This window comes from Brienomyrus brachyistius, chromosome 4 (genome assembly GCF_023856365.1).
Source record: "Brienomyrus brachyistius isolate T26 chromosome 4, BBRACH_0.4, whole genome shotgun sequence".
Taxonomy (NCBI): Eukaryota; Metazoa; Chordata; class Actinopteri; order Osteoglossiformes; family Mormyridae; genus Brienomyrus; species Brienomyrus brachyistius.
Window position 1 is genome coordinate 20,647,116 of NC_064536.1, and position 16,695 is coordinate 20,663,810.

The 16,695-nt window shown below is 42.3% G+C and overlaps 3 protein-coding genes across 4 annotated transcripts in view; 2 read left to right on the plus strand and 1 right to left on the minus strand.

The window, feature by feature from the left end:
- Nucleotides 1-14,512, plus strand: part of LOC125739627 (E3 ubiquitin/ISG15 ligase TRIM25-like) — a 63,542-nt gene extending 49,030 nt beyond the window's left edge. The window contains exon 6 of one of the 2 annotated variants that reach the window (XM_049009930.1): nt 13,889-14,512. In XM_049009930.1, the coding sequence (XP_048865887.1) occupies nt 13,889-13,977 (89 nt within the window). In that variant the 3' untranslated portion in view covers nt 13,978-14,512. The remainder of the gene's footprint in view (nt 1-13,888) is intronic. The other variant, XM_049009932.1, reaches the window with a different exon arrangement.
- LOC125739605 (NACHT, LRR and PYD domains-containing protein 12-like) overlaps nt 1-16,695 on the minus strand; it is a 728,681-nt gene that overhangs the window by 680,623 nt on the left and 31,363 nt on the right. The gene's annotated exons all lie outside the window — the stretch shown is intronic.
- Nucleotides 9,491-12,035, plus strand: LOC125740678 (E3 ubiquitin/ISG15 ligase TRIM25-like). Its single transcript, XM_049012157.1, has 4 exons — nt 9,491-10,118; nt 10,794-10,889; nt 11,463-11,696; nt 11,868-12,035. The coding sequence occupies exons 1-4, from the start codon at nt 9,528-9,530 to the stop codon at nt 12,033-12,035; spliced, it is 1,089 nt and encodes a 362-aa protein (XP_048868114.1). The 5' UTR covers nt 9,491-9,527.

Sequence of the window (16,695 nt, forward strand, 5' to 3'; positions counted from 1 at the left end):
TGTTCCCAGCTCCCCGAAGCCCGATTAAACCCTCGTTTACCCCGATTCCTGCTTGCCTGTCTATTTTGGATCGCTCGCGCTCCCTGAGCGATCTTCAATCCAGCCCGTCCTGCACTTCGCGTGACACTTACAGTCCATTACATTTATTTGTCTTTTTTTAATGCTTTCTTTTGTCTTACAACAGGCGTCAATAGAAAAGGCTTAATGTGTGATAAAGCGCATATTCCTAATATTTTGGATTTGAAAGAAAATGTGAAAATCTTTATGACCAGATATGTCGGTGAGAAATTTGGTGATTATTAGTCGCTGTTTTGGTACATTAAACCACATTAACCCTTTTCACGTTAATCCGATCAAGGGTGGGTATAAAAGGATCATCCAATCCGATCTAGATTTTTCAAATGAATTAAATACTTTTTACAGTCATTTTAATTGTCATGATTTTAAAGAAGAGCAATTTTTAAAAATATTGCCCCGGGGAACAATTGTGTATATATTGATAAAAAGGTGGTTGTGGACATTTTTTAAATATAAAGGAAAGGAAAAGTCTTGATCCTGATGGAATTAGAGGCTGTTTTCTTAAACACTGTGCAGGACAGTTGGCAGATATATTTTGTTATATTTTCACTTCATCTTCATAAGGTTCCCAGCCTTTGGAAAGATTCTATAATTGTACCGGTGCCAAAAAACAAGGCTCCAAAATTATCGGAGGATTACAGTCCTGTAGCACGTACCTCTCTTGTGATGAAGTCACTTGAGGAAATTGTGAATGGTGCAATTGTAAATAAAGTGCATGGAGCCTTGGATCCGCTCCAGTTTGCAGACACGTCAGGTAGGGGTGTGGAAGATGCAACGGCCACCTTATTAAATTCGATTTTTGCATATTTAGAGGGTTTCAATACTTTTGTGCGACTAATTTTTAGAGATTTCTCTTCAGCTTTTAGTTGTATTCAGCCGCATATTTTAGCAGGTAGACTAGAGAATGTTTATAATCTTGATCCTGGCTTGACTGGTTGGTTGATGGACTTCTTAACTGGAAGATCACAACGTGTGAGTGTGAATGGAGTTTTATCTGATGATCTTTTCTCTTCACTGGTTCCCCTCAGGGTTACATTCTTTCTCCACTTCTATTTGTGCTGTATACTAATGAATGTCGAAGTCAGTATGCGGGGCGGCATGTTGTGAAGTTTGCGGATGACTCTGTGATTGTGCCTCTTTTTAACAGAAAGGTCCTTGACCATGGTCCTGTTGTGGAAGAATTTATTGGTTGGTGCAAGTCATCGTTTGGGGACATTAGTACATGAAAAACGAAAGAGATGATCATAGATTTTGGGAAGAATCCCATAGTCACTTCCCCAGTGATTATTAATGATCAGGGGATATAAGTAGTGCAGCATTATAAATACCTTGTGTAGCACTTTATACCCCAATGCGAGATACAACTGTACACATCTGAGATCCCAGGTTCGGCCAGGCAGAATAAGAATGACTATGCTATTTTTCTTTTCAGAAAATTGGAGTGTATTATACAATTTATTATACAATTTATTATACAATTCACCAAAAGATAAAAAAAGGTATTAAATGCTATGTACAAAAATCAAACGACCATTCCTGAAATAATCATTAAAGTCGTAAACAGAAAGATTCGCAGGATGACCATACGAACTACAGCTCGAAAAAATAAATAAATAAGTAACAACGGAAAAGATTTGCAAATTTACGTGCATGCAAATTCCAGGTCAGTTCAGTCCATAATAAAGTAACAACAGAACATATGCGGAAAAAAAACACTACTCGGGTGATTATTGGAAAGATAAAAAAACAAAATCTTATCTGGAAGTAGTCCGTATGTCAAATCCAGTGATGCTTGGGATCTATCGGGACTGGCTCGCCATCCAACTGGGGTACGATGTTCCAGAACAACAAGGTTAAAAAAAAATACAACCATAAGGTAAGCAATCTTCTAACCGCTATGTAACTTTCAATTAAAAGAAAAAAAAACAAATAAAAGTTTTGTTCAATCGCTATGCTAAGTTCTTCTTTTTTTTTATTAAGAAGCGCACGCCTGCGCCACCACCAGCCAAAAAGACTAGAGCCGAGACAGGAAAAAAAAAAAAAAATCGTATCAACTCGCGCCAATTTTTTTTTAAAACAGGATATGACATCAATTAAGGATCATGTATATTTTTTCTGTACGTGAAAATAATTTCAAAAATGAAAAACTTTATTAAATAATAAAATTAGTAAATCGAAAGCTTCTCTCCATTTGTAACCATGTTTATGGGGGTTACACACTCCCCTCTTAAATCAGCATGAGTCCCTTCATGTCTTACCATAAATGCATCAAACCTGTAAAATCATACTCTCACTGCCATCCAGGCCAACAAATGAATTAAGAGCAGTGTTAAAACTCTCTAAGACGTTTTGGGCAAAAGAAATCAAAGGTTTTCCAAGCTCTGGGTAATGGAAACGACCGGGTGCTTTCCGCAACCTTTCTGATGTACGTACAACTACATCATCACATACTTTTGCATTCTGTTTATCCAAAAGTCCACGATTCATAGTTGCAGAGCTCTCAGCATTACCAATCTCTTCATTGGGGGCACCCAGATCCAACATGGGGACATCATCATCATCTGGAACTTCAGATAATGGTTGGCTTTCATTGGCATGCTCTTGCAGTTTCTCAGGGCTGTCGGCAATTTCAACTGTTTGGTCTACTAATGACTCTTCATTGGCATGCTCTTGCAGTTTCTCAGGGCTGTCGGCAATTTCAACTGTTTGGTCTACTAATGGCTCTTCATGACACAAAAGTGGCTCACCCAAAGACTGACAACTATCAAAGTCGACAGGTACGACTGTATCCTTTGGAATATTAAAAATATTTGTAAATCTTTCTTCAGAGGCTAATACTTTCTCAGGAACAAATGTATATTCATCCTCAAACTCCGTCGTCACACCATCTTGGACATCAGAACAGAGCTGTCGGGTTCTTGGTCGTCTGACCCGGGTTTCTTTTACTGGGGTATCATCTTTGTCTTCAGACAAATACCCGCAAGGTAGCAGATGATCCCGATGTAAAGTCCTTGATGGACCACTGTCATCCACTGGCTTGACCATGAAGACAGGAAGATCTCCCATTTGCTTCAGGACATGATATACAATAGGTTCCCATCTATCAGCAAGCTTATGTTTATTTCTCAGACGGAGATTCCTTACGAGAACTCTATCTCCCACTTCCAGAGTGGACTCTCGGACTCGTTTATCAAAACGTCTTTTGTTCCTTTCTGCCAGTTTCCGAGAGTTCCGGATGGCAGTTCTGTAACTCTCCTCCAGGTGAGATTTAAGATTTCGCACATACTGGGAGTGGAAACCTGGCTTCTTACCTTGTACAGGTAGATTAAATGCTATATCTACTGGTAATCTCGGCTGTCTGCCGAACATTAACTCATAAGGACTGAATCCAGTGGCCTCATTCTTACTGCAATTATACGCGTGAGCTAGAGGCTTGACAAAGTCGCGCCAGTGACTCTTCTCTTTATCTTTGAGAGTGCCCAGCATGCCAAGGAGAGTGCGATTGAATCGCTCCACTGGATTGCCTCGGGGGTGGTATGGGCTGGTTCGCACTTTCTTGATCCCTGCTATAGCACACAGCTCTTTGATGGTATGAGATTCGAAGTCTCTGCCCTGATCGCTGTGCAAACGTTCAGGAAACCCATAATGCACTAGAAACTGCTCCCATAAGCACTTCGCAACTGTGCTGGCTTTTTGGTTCTTTGTTGGAATAGCAACAGCATATCTTGTGAAATGATCCGTAATGACTAATATATCTCTGGTGGTCTTGCTATCGGGTTCCAAAGACAAAAAGTCCATGCACACCAGCTGCATTGGTCGAACTGTCTGGATATTAACTAGTGGTGCAGCCTACTCGGGTAGGGCTTTCCGCCTCACACATCGCCCACAAGTTTTGACCTTGTGTTCAACATCGGACGTCATCTTCGGCCAATAGAATCTTGACCTTACTAGGTCTAGAGTACGATCAATTCCCATATGCCCCATGTCGTCATGTAAATGCTTAAGCACCATAGGTCTCAATGAATCTGGCAAAACAAACTGGTGGATTATTCCATTATCACTCTGTCGTTTTCTAAAAAGGAGACCATTTCTCACCACCAAACGGTTCCATTCTTTGAGTAGCAACTTTAGATTTTGGGTGTCAACAGAAGCACTAGAAGGTACTTCTGGTCCTGTTTCCAACCAGTGCGTGACACGACGGATGTCGGAATCAGCTTGCTGATATTCTAATAACTCTAGCTCACTGAAGGTAGGTATAGTCACATACCCACTCTTCAGTTCTTCATCATCATATACTGCTGGAACCGCATCTGCACTAATAGCAAGAGATTCTACCAGGGCCATTGGTATTGAACTTTGTTCTTCAGTTGGAAGATGTCGATGACATGCAACTGAAACTACTTCTACTGGTATGTTTTCATGATTTAATGAATGGTAAGAAGTGAACCTTTGAATCCTTTTGGTTTCTTCAAGTGAAACAGGATCGTCAACCGGCGTACCATGAGGCCGCCTGGAAAGACCATCAGCGTCCTGGTTCCGGCTTCCAGCTCTATATTTGATGTTAAAATTAAAAGTTGAAAGTGCTGCTAGCCAGCGGTAACCTGCTGCATCCAGTTTGGCTGAAGTGAGCACATATGTTAAAGGATTGTTATCCGTTATAACAGTAAAAGTGTTCCCATAGAGGTAGTCCTGGAACTTATCCACTACAGCCCACTTCAACGCCAAAAACTCCAATTTGTGTGCCGGATAACGAGATTCACTTCTTGACATACCCCTACTGGCATAAGCAATTACCCTATGTTGCCCATCTTGCTCCTGATACAACACCGCTCCAAGACCAGTGGTACTAGCATCAGTGTGCAGGATGTATGGTAATCTGGGGTCCGCAAATCCAAGGACCGGGGCTGTCGTCAGTTTGTCAATTATGGATTCAAATGCTGCCTGACATTCAGATGTCCACCTGTCAGCAAAGGGCTCCTTAGGATTTAGATAATTTCCATTCTTTACCATTTTGCTGGAATGTTTCCGTGCTGGTGGGTAACCAGAAGTAAGATCATTCAGGGGTTTTACAATTTTTGAATAATCCTTAACAAAACGTCTATAATAACCAGAAAAGCCTAGAAAAGAACGGAGCTCTTTCAGATTTTGAGGCTTTGGCCAGGTCTTCAATGCACGCACTTTGTCTGGGTCCGTCTCAACTCCTTCACTTGAAACAACATGACCAAGATAGCGCACGCGTGTTTGGAAAAATTTGCATTTTTCAGGAGATAATTTAAGACCATTCTCTCTTAATCGCTGCAATACACGCAGGAGTCGAGCTTCATGTTCCTCCAAGGAATCCGAAAACACAATTAAATCGTCAAGGAACACCAAAACCTCCTTCAAGTTGACATCCCCCATACACCTTTCCATTAAACGTTGGAAGGTACTGGGTGCATTGGTGATCCCCTGAGGCATCCGATTAAATTCCCAGAAGCCCATGGGACACACAAAGGCTGTCTTGGGCTTATCACACTCTTCCATTTCAATCTGGTAATACCCAGATTTTAGGTCCATGACAGAAAACCATTTTGAACCAGAGAGTGCAGAAAATGCCTCCTCAAGATTAGGTAAAGCATAGGCATCTCTTATGGTCTGTGTGTTTAGCTTTCTGTAATCGACACAGAGCCGCACATCTCCATTCTTCTTCCTTACGACAACAATGGGTGAGGAGAATGGAGACTCTGATTCTCGAATTACACCAGCTTCTAAAAGAGTTTGAAGGTGTTTCCTGACTGCCTCATAGTCTTTCGGGTGTATCGGCCTTGATTTCTGCTTAAAAGGCGTTTCATCTCGTAACTTAATGTGATGTCTAACTTTGGCAGCATGACCAAAGTCAAGGTCATGCTGAGAGAAAACATCCTTATAAGCGCCAAGTTTTCCTACTATTCGATCTTTCCATACCTCTGGTAAAGGAGAGTCGCCAAAATCGATTTTGAGACTGCTGCTACTGGCTCCTTCCTGGCTGACAGTGGAGACGGAGCAGCAGCCTGCAATAACAGGAAGTGTTTCATCTGTTGGACATTGTTCATGCACTTGATGAGGGACATTCAACTCAGCAATTACACAGTTATTTGGGAGCATAATGTCATGGTCCGTTTCATTTCTGATCCACAGAGGCAATTTGTGAGGACGTTGCTTGGGAAGTGTAATCAGACAGCTATCAACAAAAATTCCACTAGGTAAAAGAAATGAACTTGACTGTTCTAGTAGAGCCCAATCAGTGACATTCATGCTATTAGCACTCACAAAACCATCAAGAACAACTTTCTGGCCTGCAGGAATTACCTCCCTTGAGTGCCTTCTGAGTGTCACAAAACCAATTCTACCACTGGAGTGTTGCTTCTGTCTCCTTTGAAGTATTTTGAGAATTTGCTGATAACCTTTTTTTGCAGAACAATTTAAGGAAGAGTTCTGATCACAGTACTCACTGTAGAGAACATCCAGCAAGTTGGTCCCAATAAGGACTTGTAATGTCCTGCTAGCACAGGAGTCAGGAACCACTAAGGCTAGAGTAGCAACCTCTGGTTCACTTTTGATGAAGTCCTTAGAAAAAACTATGTCAACCTCCACATAACCTAAATAAGGAACTGACTGTCCATTTGCACCTTTAACTTCCAACAGCTGATTTATCGGCTGTATTGGATGTTCTGACAAGTGATCATTATAAAAAGACTCTGCTATAGTGGTAACCTGTGAACCAGTGTCAAGTAAACAACTGCATTTAACACCAGCTACAGTAACTTCTGATGTACATTTCTGACCCACTAATCTTTTAAGAGTGTTTCTATTGCCCTTCACATAGTGTAACTTGAGTAACGTACTACATTTTGTACTGAAGCTGGGACATTTTTGGTCTAGACCTGCTCCTGTTTGTCCCTCCACAAGAACAGAAGCTAGTTTAAAGGAGACATCGCTGCAACCTGCTCCTCCCAAGATCGTTGCTTCTTCCTCAGCTCCCTCCTCTTGATATCAACAAGTGTAGGGTTGGGTTCAGCACAGCAAGTCGAGGCTATGTGTCCATCCTCTCCGCAATTGAAACAGTACCAGGGCCTGGGTTTTCTATCAACTCTTGGCACAGATTGTTTTGAAGGGGGCTCCCGCCCTTTAGGGTTGACCTTCTTAGCAGTAGCTGGTTTGGGTTCATTTACTGCAGATGAATTACTTTTTGAAGCTTTTAACTTCACAAGTTGTGCGTTAAGCTCAGCGATTTGTTTTTCCAGTTTCTTTGTAACTGATGAAGGGGGTGACTTTGAACTAGGAACAGGAATGTCACTTTCCTCTGCACCAAACACACACTGCATGCTAGATTGAGCTTTTACCTTAGGAGTTCCCAAATACTGTTTCATACGGTTACATTTAGCAATTTGCCTATCTTCTTCAGTTCGTAAAAGAAGCAAAAGGTCAGCAAAGGATGGCAGACTTGCCTTCTTTTGCTCTAGCTGAAGACTACTGATTAAGTTATTGTTCCAACAACCTCGGCAAAACTGCTTTAGCAGTTGACGGTTCATGTCATCTGCAGCTAGGCCTCCCCTTCTCATTACAGAATTCAGAGCAGCCTGCAATCTCTGCAGATAAGCCGATGGCTTCTCCCCAGCATTCTGATTGGTATTGAGAAACCTCGCAAAGAGTTCATCCCCGTCTTCAACAGCACTGTATGCTGAGTCAAGCAAGGTCAAATAAGAACGGGGGCTTGACTGCAAGCCTAAATGCTGAACAAGGTTTGCTGCCGGGGGTAAAAGACTCTCCACAATCTTTCGTACAACTTGCATGTCTGAAAGAGAAGAATCAGAGAGGTAAAACTCAAGACTACTTCGCCAAGTGTCATAGTCAACTTCTGTGTTGGGACAGGGACATTTGCCTGAGAAAGATCTTAACTTAGGGACAAAGTGATACTGGGAAGACACATCATTATTCTTGACCACATGTTCGACTACTACTCTCTGCACTTCTGGAGGGCTAAGCTGATCAGGTGGTAACTGATATGCTATTCTTCTACTACCAAATGAAGCCTCAGCACTAGGTTTAAATGGAGAGGGCATGCTATCAGTGGTACTTTTCTCGATGGGTACGGAAGTAGTGATAGAAGTACAGTTACCAATATTGCCAACTACTGAGGAATCATCTAGAGCCACATCATCTAAACGGGGAAGATCGAGATCTGATGGCATCCCTATAGCCTTAGTTACAGAAACAGTTGTCAATCTCTGAATTTTAGCCAGTTCATCCAGAAGTAGCTGTTCAAAGTCTATACCACTCAGCTTAGCTACATCTTTTAACTCAGCCAAGTATGTGCTGGTCAAGTTAGAGCCTGCTTTTTCAGTGTAAACACTGGACAAAAGCTGCACACCATGAACAACAGTTGGATCTGTGGATGATGGTCTGCTACAAGGTAACCCATCTCTAAAGTTCTGTATAGCTGAACCACTATGAAACTCAACAATGGCAGAGTTTTGAAATTGTACAAAGTACAAATTCAGTACAAAGCACAGCTCCTCCAGGACATGCTGTATTATTTCGTTGCATATTACTGAAGATTTAATGTCCAGATGATGTAATGTCCAAAATTGCGCCGTGACCCGAAAGCTTCATCGCTGTAGGACAGATTCCACACAAACTGCACTTGCTGCCTTGACTTATTATTATTGTGGCAACAAGTAAATGTGAAACAGCGCCCCCAGGTGACAGGAGGGTGTACTGCTTGCAGGTGCACACAGGTGGTGCCTCCTGAAATGATGTGCCCTGTCAGACAGCACTGTGACTTGGTAGGTGGCACTGTAGCCACATCTAGAGGGATGTGGGTCTGGTTCCCATTTCTGGTTCTGCATGAACAGCTTGAATGTTCTCCCTGTGTTCCTTTGTGTTTCATCAGGTTTCCTCACAATGTCCAAGATCATACAGTTCGGTGAATTAGTGCCTCTAATTCGTCCTCAGCCTGTGAGTGAGTGTTTGCCCTGTGATGGACTGGCATCCCATCCAGAGTGTCCCTGCCTTATGCCCTGTGCTTCCTGTAATGTGCTGTCCCATAACTGTATACTTCATGAGGGGATTATTTAAATTTGTTGGATATTTTGTCCAGTATTTTATCATTCTTTTTCTGAGCTTAACTAAAGCTGGTCTTGCTACTTTAGGTGTGTAGTTGATGTTTTAACTTAGTAGTAACTAAAATGAATTTACATAGTTACATCCTGAAAAGCTTTCTGGTGGCAAATTAATAGTCATTCTGAACCTCTTCACCTGACTCTCCTTCCTAAGGCAGGAAGGTGGAGTTTGTTCAAACTGCTCTTCTCAATCTGGCCTCAGCACAAAACCACACCTACTGCAGCCTGAGAAGCAGGAAGCTCCTCCCACTCTCACACATAGAAAACTGAGAGAAAACTAAACTGAATCCTATCAGTGATCGTGGTAAAATGGCTGAAGCCAGTATCACAGGGAATCAGAACCAATTAAGCTGTCCTATCTGTCTGGATCTGCTGAAGGATCTGGTGACTATTCCCTGTAGACACAGTTACTGTATGAGCTGCATTAAGAGCTGCTGGGATCAGGAGGATCATCTTGAAGTTTACAGCTGCCCTCAGTGCAGAGAGACCTTCACACCCAGACCTGTTCTGGGTATAAACACCATCCTGGCTGAAGTGGTGGAGAACCTGAAGAAGACAGGAATACAATCAACTACTCCCACTGACCATTATGCTGGACCTGGAGATGTGGAGTGTGATTTCTGTACTGGGAGAAAATGCAGAGCAGTCAAGTTCTGCCTGGTGTGTCTGGCCTCTTACTGTGAAACTCACCTCCAACCTCACTATGAGTCTCCAGCTTTTAAGAAGCACAAGCTGGCTGATCCTACTGGACATCTGCTGGACAAGGTCTGTTCCCTCCATGACAAACCCCTGGAGAGCTACTGCCGTACCGACAAGCAGTGCATCTGTTTTTCCTGTGAAGCGTTTGAACACAGAGGGCATGATACAATCGCAGCTGCTGCAGAAAGGGCAGAGATACAGGTCAGGACAGAAACTCTCTAATGTAAATGATGAATTTTATAAGTGCAATTTTTTTGTCTTAACTCGTGCGAGTTCATAGATCAAGTCTGATTTGATAAAGAAATGTGTTACTGAATATATCCTATAATTGATTAAGGAGAAATTTTAGCACCTTCACTTATATCAGTGACTGCATTCTAAATGGGGCAAACCTGGGTCAAGATGTTACTATAAAGTATAAAAAGTTCACATTTTCTACCGAAAACTCCATCAAACAGTGAATCATGTGGCTACAGTTGAATGCAGCAAGCAAACAAGGTCATGAGGATCACTTATTGTTTGGCTGAGCATCTTATCGGCTGAGATGTGTGAGATAAGAGCTTTTAAATATGATGCGATTGTTAGCTTCAAACATGGTGGTTCCTGCATCTTAGAAATCGGATTTTCACACACTACAGTGTGTAGAGTTTACTGAGGTTGGTGCAGTAAACATAAAACACCCAGACTGTGGTAGTTTTAAGAGGACAGAGGAGAATCTCCTCACCATTTATCCTGGTCAGGGTCATGGGGAGCACCTGGATCCTTTCCCAGGCAGCATAGGGCACAAGGCTGGGGTCCACACTGGACAGGATGATTAAAGAATATGATCACCTTCAATAAAACAAATTAATTTCATCATTATTTTGCTACATGTAGAAAGATATGGGTGAAACCCAGACGGAATTTCAGCAGAGAATTCAGATGAGAGAGAAGGAGCTGCAGGAGCTGAGAGAGGCTGTGGAATCGATCACAGTGAGTATGAACCTGAGGAGAAGATAACAGCTGGCTTGTAAGAACTATTTCAGGCGTGAATTGAGCTTCTTCCATAGATGGGTGACTTGAGAGGTTTATGGTAAATTAAATTCACCGTCAGTTATAATGAGTCAGGGATTTCCCACAGGAGTGGGACAAAGGTACTGAACAGGGGGCTAATCTAAATGAAATGTCTTTTTCAAATGACCTTTAAATAATATTCTTCCTAACAAATGGCAACGTTTCATACACCAGTATAACAGAAATCAACCCCAAAAAGTCACATATTAAACTGAAATCCAGTGGTGACAACCAACCTGCCCCATACAGCCACCAGTCTCTGCCAAATCCCTGCAGCTGACAGTGTATGAGCTTAATGAGGGATCATTTCCAATCAGTGCTGGCTGGGTTTCAGTACCTGAGGCATCCAGCATGGTGACGCTCCAAACCCCAGCCCTGTGCTGTTTTTATACCTCTTGTCGGCTCACATCACTATTGTACAATGAGGCTCTCTGGAGTCTCAAAAGGGGCCAATTGTAATTTACCGTCCTCTGCTCTCTGTGACACCAACAGACCTCAGCACAGTCAACAGTGGAGGTCAGTGAAAGGATCTTCACTGAGATGATAAGCTCCATTGAGAGAACACGGTCTGAGGTGACAGAGCTGATCAGAGATCAGGAGAAGGCTGCAGTGAATCAGGTTGAAGAATACATGGAGAGACTGGAGCAGGAGATTGATGAACTGAAGAGGAGACACACTGAGCTGGAGCAGCTTTCACACACAGAGGATCACATCCATTTCCTCCAGGTAACAGAACAGCTATTTTGGCAATAAGAAAAGCAGAGCATTCAAATGGATGCATGTTCTCATTTGTATTTCAGCTAGTCTGTCATTGGTCAGATGTTAATGATCCTGTTAATTAGACTGCCATACACATTTGTTATGATGAAGCTGTTTAATCAGACTGTGTGTCTGTAGAGGTACCAGGGTCTTCCTGTCACCCATGAAGCTGGATCTGGACCCAGAATCTCAGTCAATCCACATTGGTATTTTGGGAATTTGATGAAGGTGGTTTCTGAGCTGAAGGATCAACTGGAGAATGTTTGTAAAAAGAAAACGGCAGAGATCCATCTCAAAGGTCACTAAATACATTTTCCAGTCTTTTCATGCGAATACAAACCATGTGGACAGAGTGTGCAGTACAGGCAGCCTCACATTTCTGTGACTGAGTTTCCGTTTTCAATAAGTTTAAATCTTTCTACAGGCTGCAAAACCCAGATCACATAAAACATGTTTCTACTATGTTATACATAAACCTGAATTATGTGTAACTTACAATGTTTGGCAGCTTGTTAAAATGCCTGTTATTGCCCCTCATAATGATAATACTCTACTGCTGGTGTCTCCACAGTGAGTGAAGTCCATCCCCCACAAGTAAATTCCTTTTAGTCACATCCCTGTTTCTCTCTGTCTCTTTCTAGCTACTGAAGTGACCATGTCACCTGTATCTGTGCCCAGGACCACAGCAGGATTCTTACAATGTGAGTCTGTTCACACACGCTTCTTTCTCCCTGTATGAGGTGGAGTGTGTTTTATTGTGTTTTATTGTGTTTTATTGTCTTCTGCTAGTGGAGCTTCTCTTTCTCTCTCCTGCTGCCTCCTTTCACATTTACATGAGCTGTTCATGTCAGTAGCCTTTGAATCCAACTGCAAAGCAATGCAAGTTTATTCAGGGTGATTTTCCACTGCACCAGGTACAGTACTTTTGGTATAGTACTTTATATACATTCCTTGCTCCACTGAATTCCAGTTCAGTTCCAGTAATCAAAGTACTTTATCGGTACTTCGGAACTTTGTGGCGGGACTTGGAAACATGTTCATTGTCGATTTTAAAAGACAATTAAACAAAGCGTGCCTCGTGCCCATTGCTTCCGGGATAGGCTCCGGACCCCCCGCGACCCAGTAGGACAAGCGGTTTGGAAAATGGATGGATGGATGGATGGATGGATTAAACAAAGCCTAATACAAAAAAAAAAACAAACCAATAGTTAACTAAAAAGAAGTTACATTGTAGAGGCATCATATGACTAAACTCCTGCTGATTTAATTTATTGAAAAGCTGCAGCAAACAGTAACATTTTAAGCCCTGATTATAATGAGCTGACAGTGTTAGCAGACCTCAGGTCTTCAGGAAGCTTGTTCCACAGACAGGGAGCATAGAGACTAAAAGCTGCTTCAGCCTGATTGGTCTTCATTCTGGGACACTGAGTGAATGTTTCCCAGATGCCCTCAGGGGTCTGGATGCTTCATAACGTTCAAGGAAATTAGTGCCATTTAGTGCCTTTTACTCAAGTAATATTTAATTATTAATCCTGTGATGCTCAGGAAGCCAGTGCAGTGATTAAGGAGCTGTGTGATATGCTCTACTTCCTTGGTGTTAGTGAGGACTCTGGTGGCAGCATCCTGGATGAGCTGCAGCTGTCTGACTGATTTATTACCAAGACCTGCAAAGACACCATTACAATAGTCTAACCTTCAGACACATGAACAAACTTTTTTTCCATTTTTGTATTTGTCTTGATGTGACTGTTGAAATTTAGGTCTGAGTCCAGACCTGCACCAAGATTTCTTGCTTGATTTTGTAGGTTTTGATCTCAAGATTTCATGGTGAGCAATGATTTTGTCTTTTTTGGGGGGCAAAAACAATTATTTCAGTGTTTTCTGTGCTCAGTTGTAGATGATATGCCAGAATTCACTCATTGGTTCATTCAGTGCAGTAATTCAGTGAATTTAAGGGACTATTTGTTACTCCCCTGGCTCCAATCTAAGCAGTTTTATGGGACGCAAACATAGGATCAGGATGGATAGCGTGGGAGGCTGTAGAGCCGCTGGCTGGATGAAACCAATGAGGGACACTAAGGCCTGGAATCTGAGTTGGGACAGTATTTTAATATGAACACATGTACAGAAATAAAATACAAGAGTGGTAACCAATACAGGGATTTGGGTGCTGGGAACACAGGAGGATGGGCCAGACCCAGGGAAAAGAACATGGACGCGTCAAAGGAAAGAAATTAACAAAACATAACACCTCTTCCCTACCCTGTAAAGATTATAACTAAAACAAAATGTAAACTGAGCGAAGGATTAACAATATCCAGACCATAGATACAAATTCACAAATTGGTCCTTTATTACAGAGTGGCGTTTGCACAAACAATCAAAAACAAACAAACAACTAGCACTGCTCCGCATTTAATAGTAAGGGCCATATAATTTATTGGGTTAGCTTTCACTACAGTAGGTCACACATAAACGTTTCACACCCTGAACGTGTCTCTCACAAATACACGTGTTCAACTCAGAGTGACATGCATACTAATTCATACTCTGCGACACTGCAAATGTTTGAAGTGTGCACGGTTTATTAGTACATGTCAATATAACTTTACAAAAGCTCCTGCATTTTGCCCGTGAGCAGTGCTAGCAAATGAAACAAAAAACAACAAGAAGAGAAATAAAAGTTATCCCGCCCGGACCATGCCAACCATAGACTACTCACACGGCGGACTAACAAAAGAAACCATACAAACTAAACCATAAAGAGCAGTGGCAAACTGTAACAAAACAAAACAAAAAAAATATATAAAAAAGACCACTTTAGGAAAATGGACTATTAAAAATATAAATATCCATGTATAAAAAATATTCCTTCCTTGTATTATAAAAACGCTGCTTACCAAGGGACTGAGGCGTGCTCTCGCACAAACAGGAAACTGTTGGCCGTCACTGTTTCTGACCCCCGCAGGAACCTGACCAAACAATTGGTTCCTGGCACTTTTATACTTGCACGCCTGCACACCCACACATTAGCATAATGAACTCAACCCTTACACAGTCCCATGGGCTTCACAAAGATAGAACAGAAAAACCCAGACTACACTAGGCTTACCTATCCGAACATTAATGGAAAACGTGGCTCTTGCCCTCTAACCCAGTGTGTTCATACAGAGAGAGGACCTACATGTTAATATATGTGTGCACACTTCTTACCTGTTCAGTTTGGGGATGGGGGGGATTGCAGAAAACAGGTGGGGGGTATTAAAGACAACACATTCACCACATGACATGAACAACACAACAATATCTCTCCTCCAAGATACGTAGACATGGCCAGCTTCTGAAAAGTAGGCCCCTCCCATCAGGAAGAGACCAGTCATGATGGTTAGATCAGGGGTGTCAAACATACGGTATGCAGGCCAGAACCGGCCCACCAAAGAGTCCAATATGGCCCGCGAAAGTGCAAAAATTACATAGAAGAAATTGCAATTTTTCAACAAAAGTAACCATTATTCCCAATTTGTCCACTATTTTAGAGCGTTTTAGACATACAGTAAAATCTCGTTATAATAGACTTTAAGGGACCTGGCAAAACAGCTCGTTATATCCAAAGTCTGTTATAACCAGAGTTGCTGAATGCTCAGAACACAACTACAGGACACCATGTACTCATGCCACACCCCTGTACACTTGTGGTAAAGATTATGATATTGTACATGTAATAATCCAATTTAACCTGACCAGATGTGTGACTATTAATAATCTCGACCACATATCTGTGCTGGATATCACCGGCACGCCACGCGCCTTGTAGGTGAAGTCTGTTATAGCCGAGCAAAACTATAGCTAAAAGCGGCCCTATTACAGATCTGTCCGGGAAAGCAGCACAAAACATAGTAAATTTGGGGAAAATGGAATTTATTTGGGCAAACCAGCAAATACAGGACGAAATGCAAAAACTAACGTCAATAACCGGAACAGGGGTAAGATGGACACGGAAGCACTAAATACAGAGAAACAATTAACAACAACTAGAAACAGCCGAGAATACCGGGATTCCACACGGGGTAAAAAAGGGGCGTGGCACACAGGAGGGTCAGACGAGGTCAAAGGCGTGCACACCGGGCACCGCCAAAAGGACAGGAGGGTCAGACGAGGTCAAAGGCGTGCACACCGGGCGCCGCCAAAGGGACAGGAGGGTCAGACGAGGTCAAAGGCGTGCACACCGGGCACCGACAAAGGGACAGGAGGGAACCGAATCGGGGACAACACAGGACAGGACCTGGGGAAACAAAAGCAAAAAACATCAACGGACCATGGGAAACAGGATCGACACGCAAAACCAAGACAGACAGACCAAGGGGAATGCAGAGAGACACAGGGACACCAAAAAAATGGAAACAGAGAACCTAAGGAGGGGGACAATGGGGGGAACAAGGGCAGAATAAACACAGGGTGCCAGTCCACTTCGACCCTGTCCAGTGCTCCAGCGACAGAGATGAAAATGTCATCCGATGTTGTGGTGTGCGTCATTGGCACCAACTCAAGAAACTCCTCGGTGACTGTCAAAGTCGCATCAGCACCACGAATGAATATGGCCAGTTGAGCAATATCTGTAATGTCAGTGCTTTCATCAATTGCTGATTAGCAGCCAAGGAAAGCACTGGGAACAGACAAGCAGGGCAGGGCTGGACGTGACACTTTTTTTCTTTCTTATACAATAGTTTACTGAACAAAGTATGTCTTTCTTAAAAAGTGTGTCAATGCTGCAGCAGCCTACTAATAAAAAACTAAAATTTACTCAAAAGTAAATCAAAATAAATATTCTCTCAAGTAAATAAAAATAAAATAAATATACATTAAGGTGCACATTTAGAAAATGAACTGTAGTTGATCTGTATTGTATTCACATTAGCAGCTTTCAGCTTCATATTCGAACTGTGCTACACAAATATTGTCTCAAAAA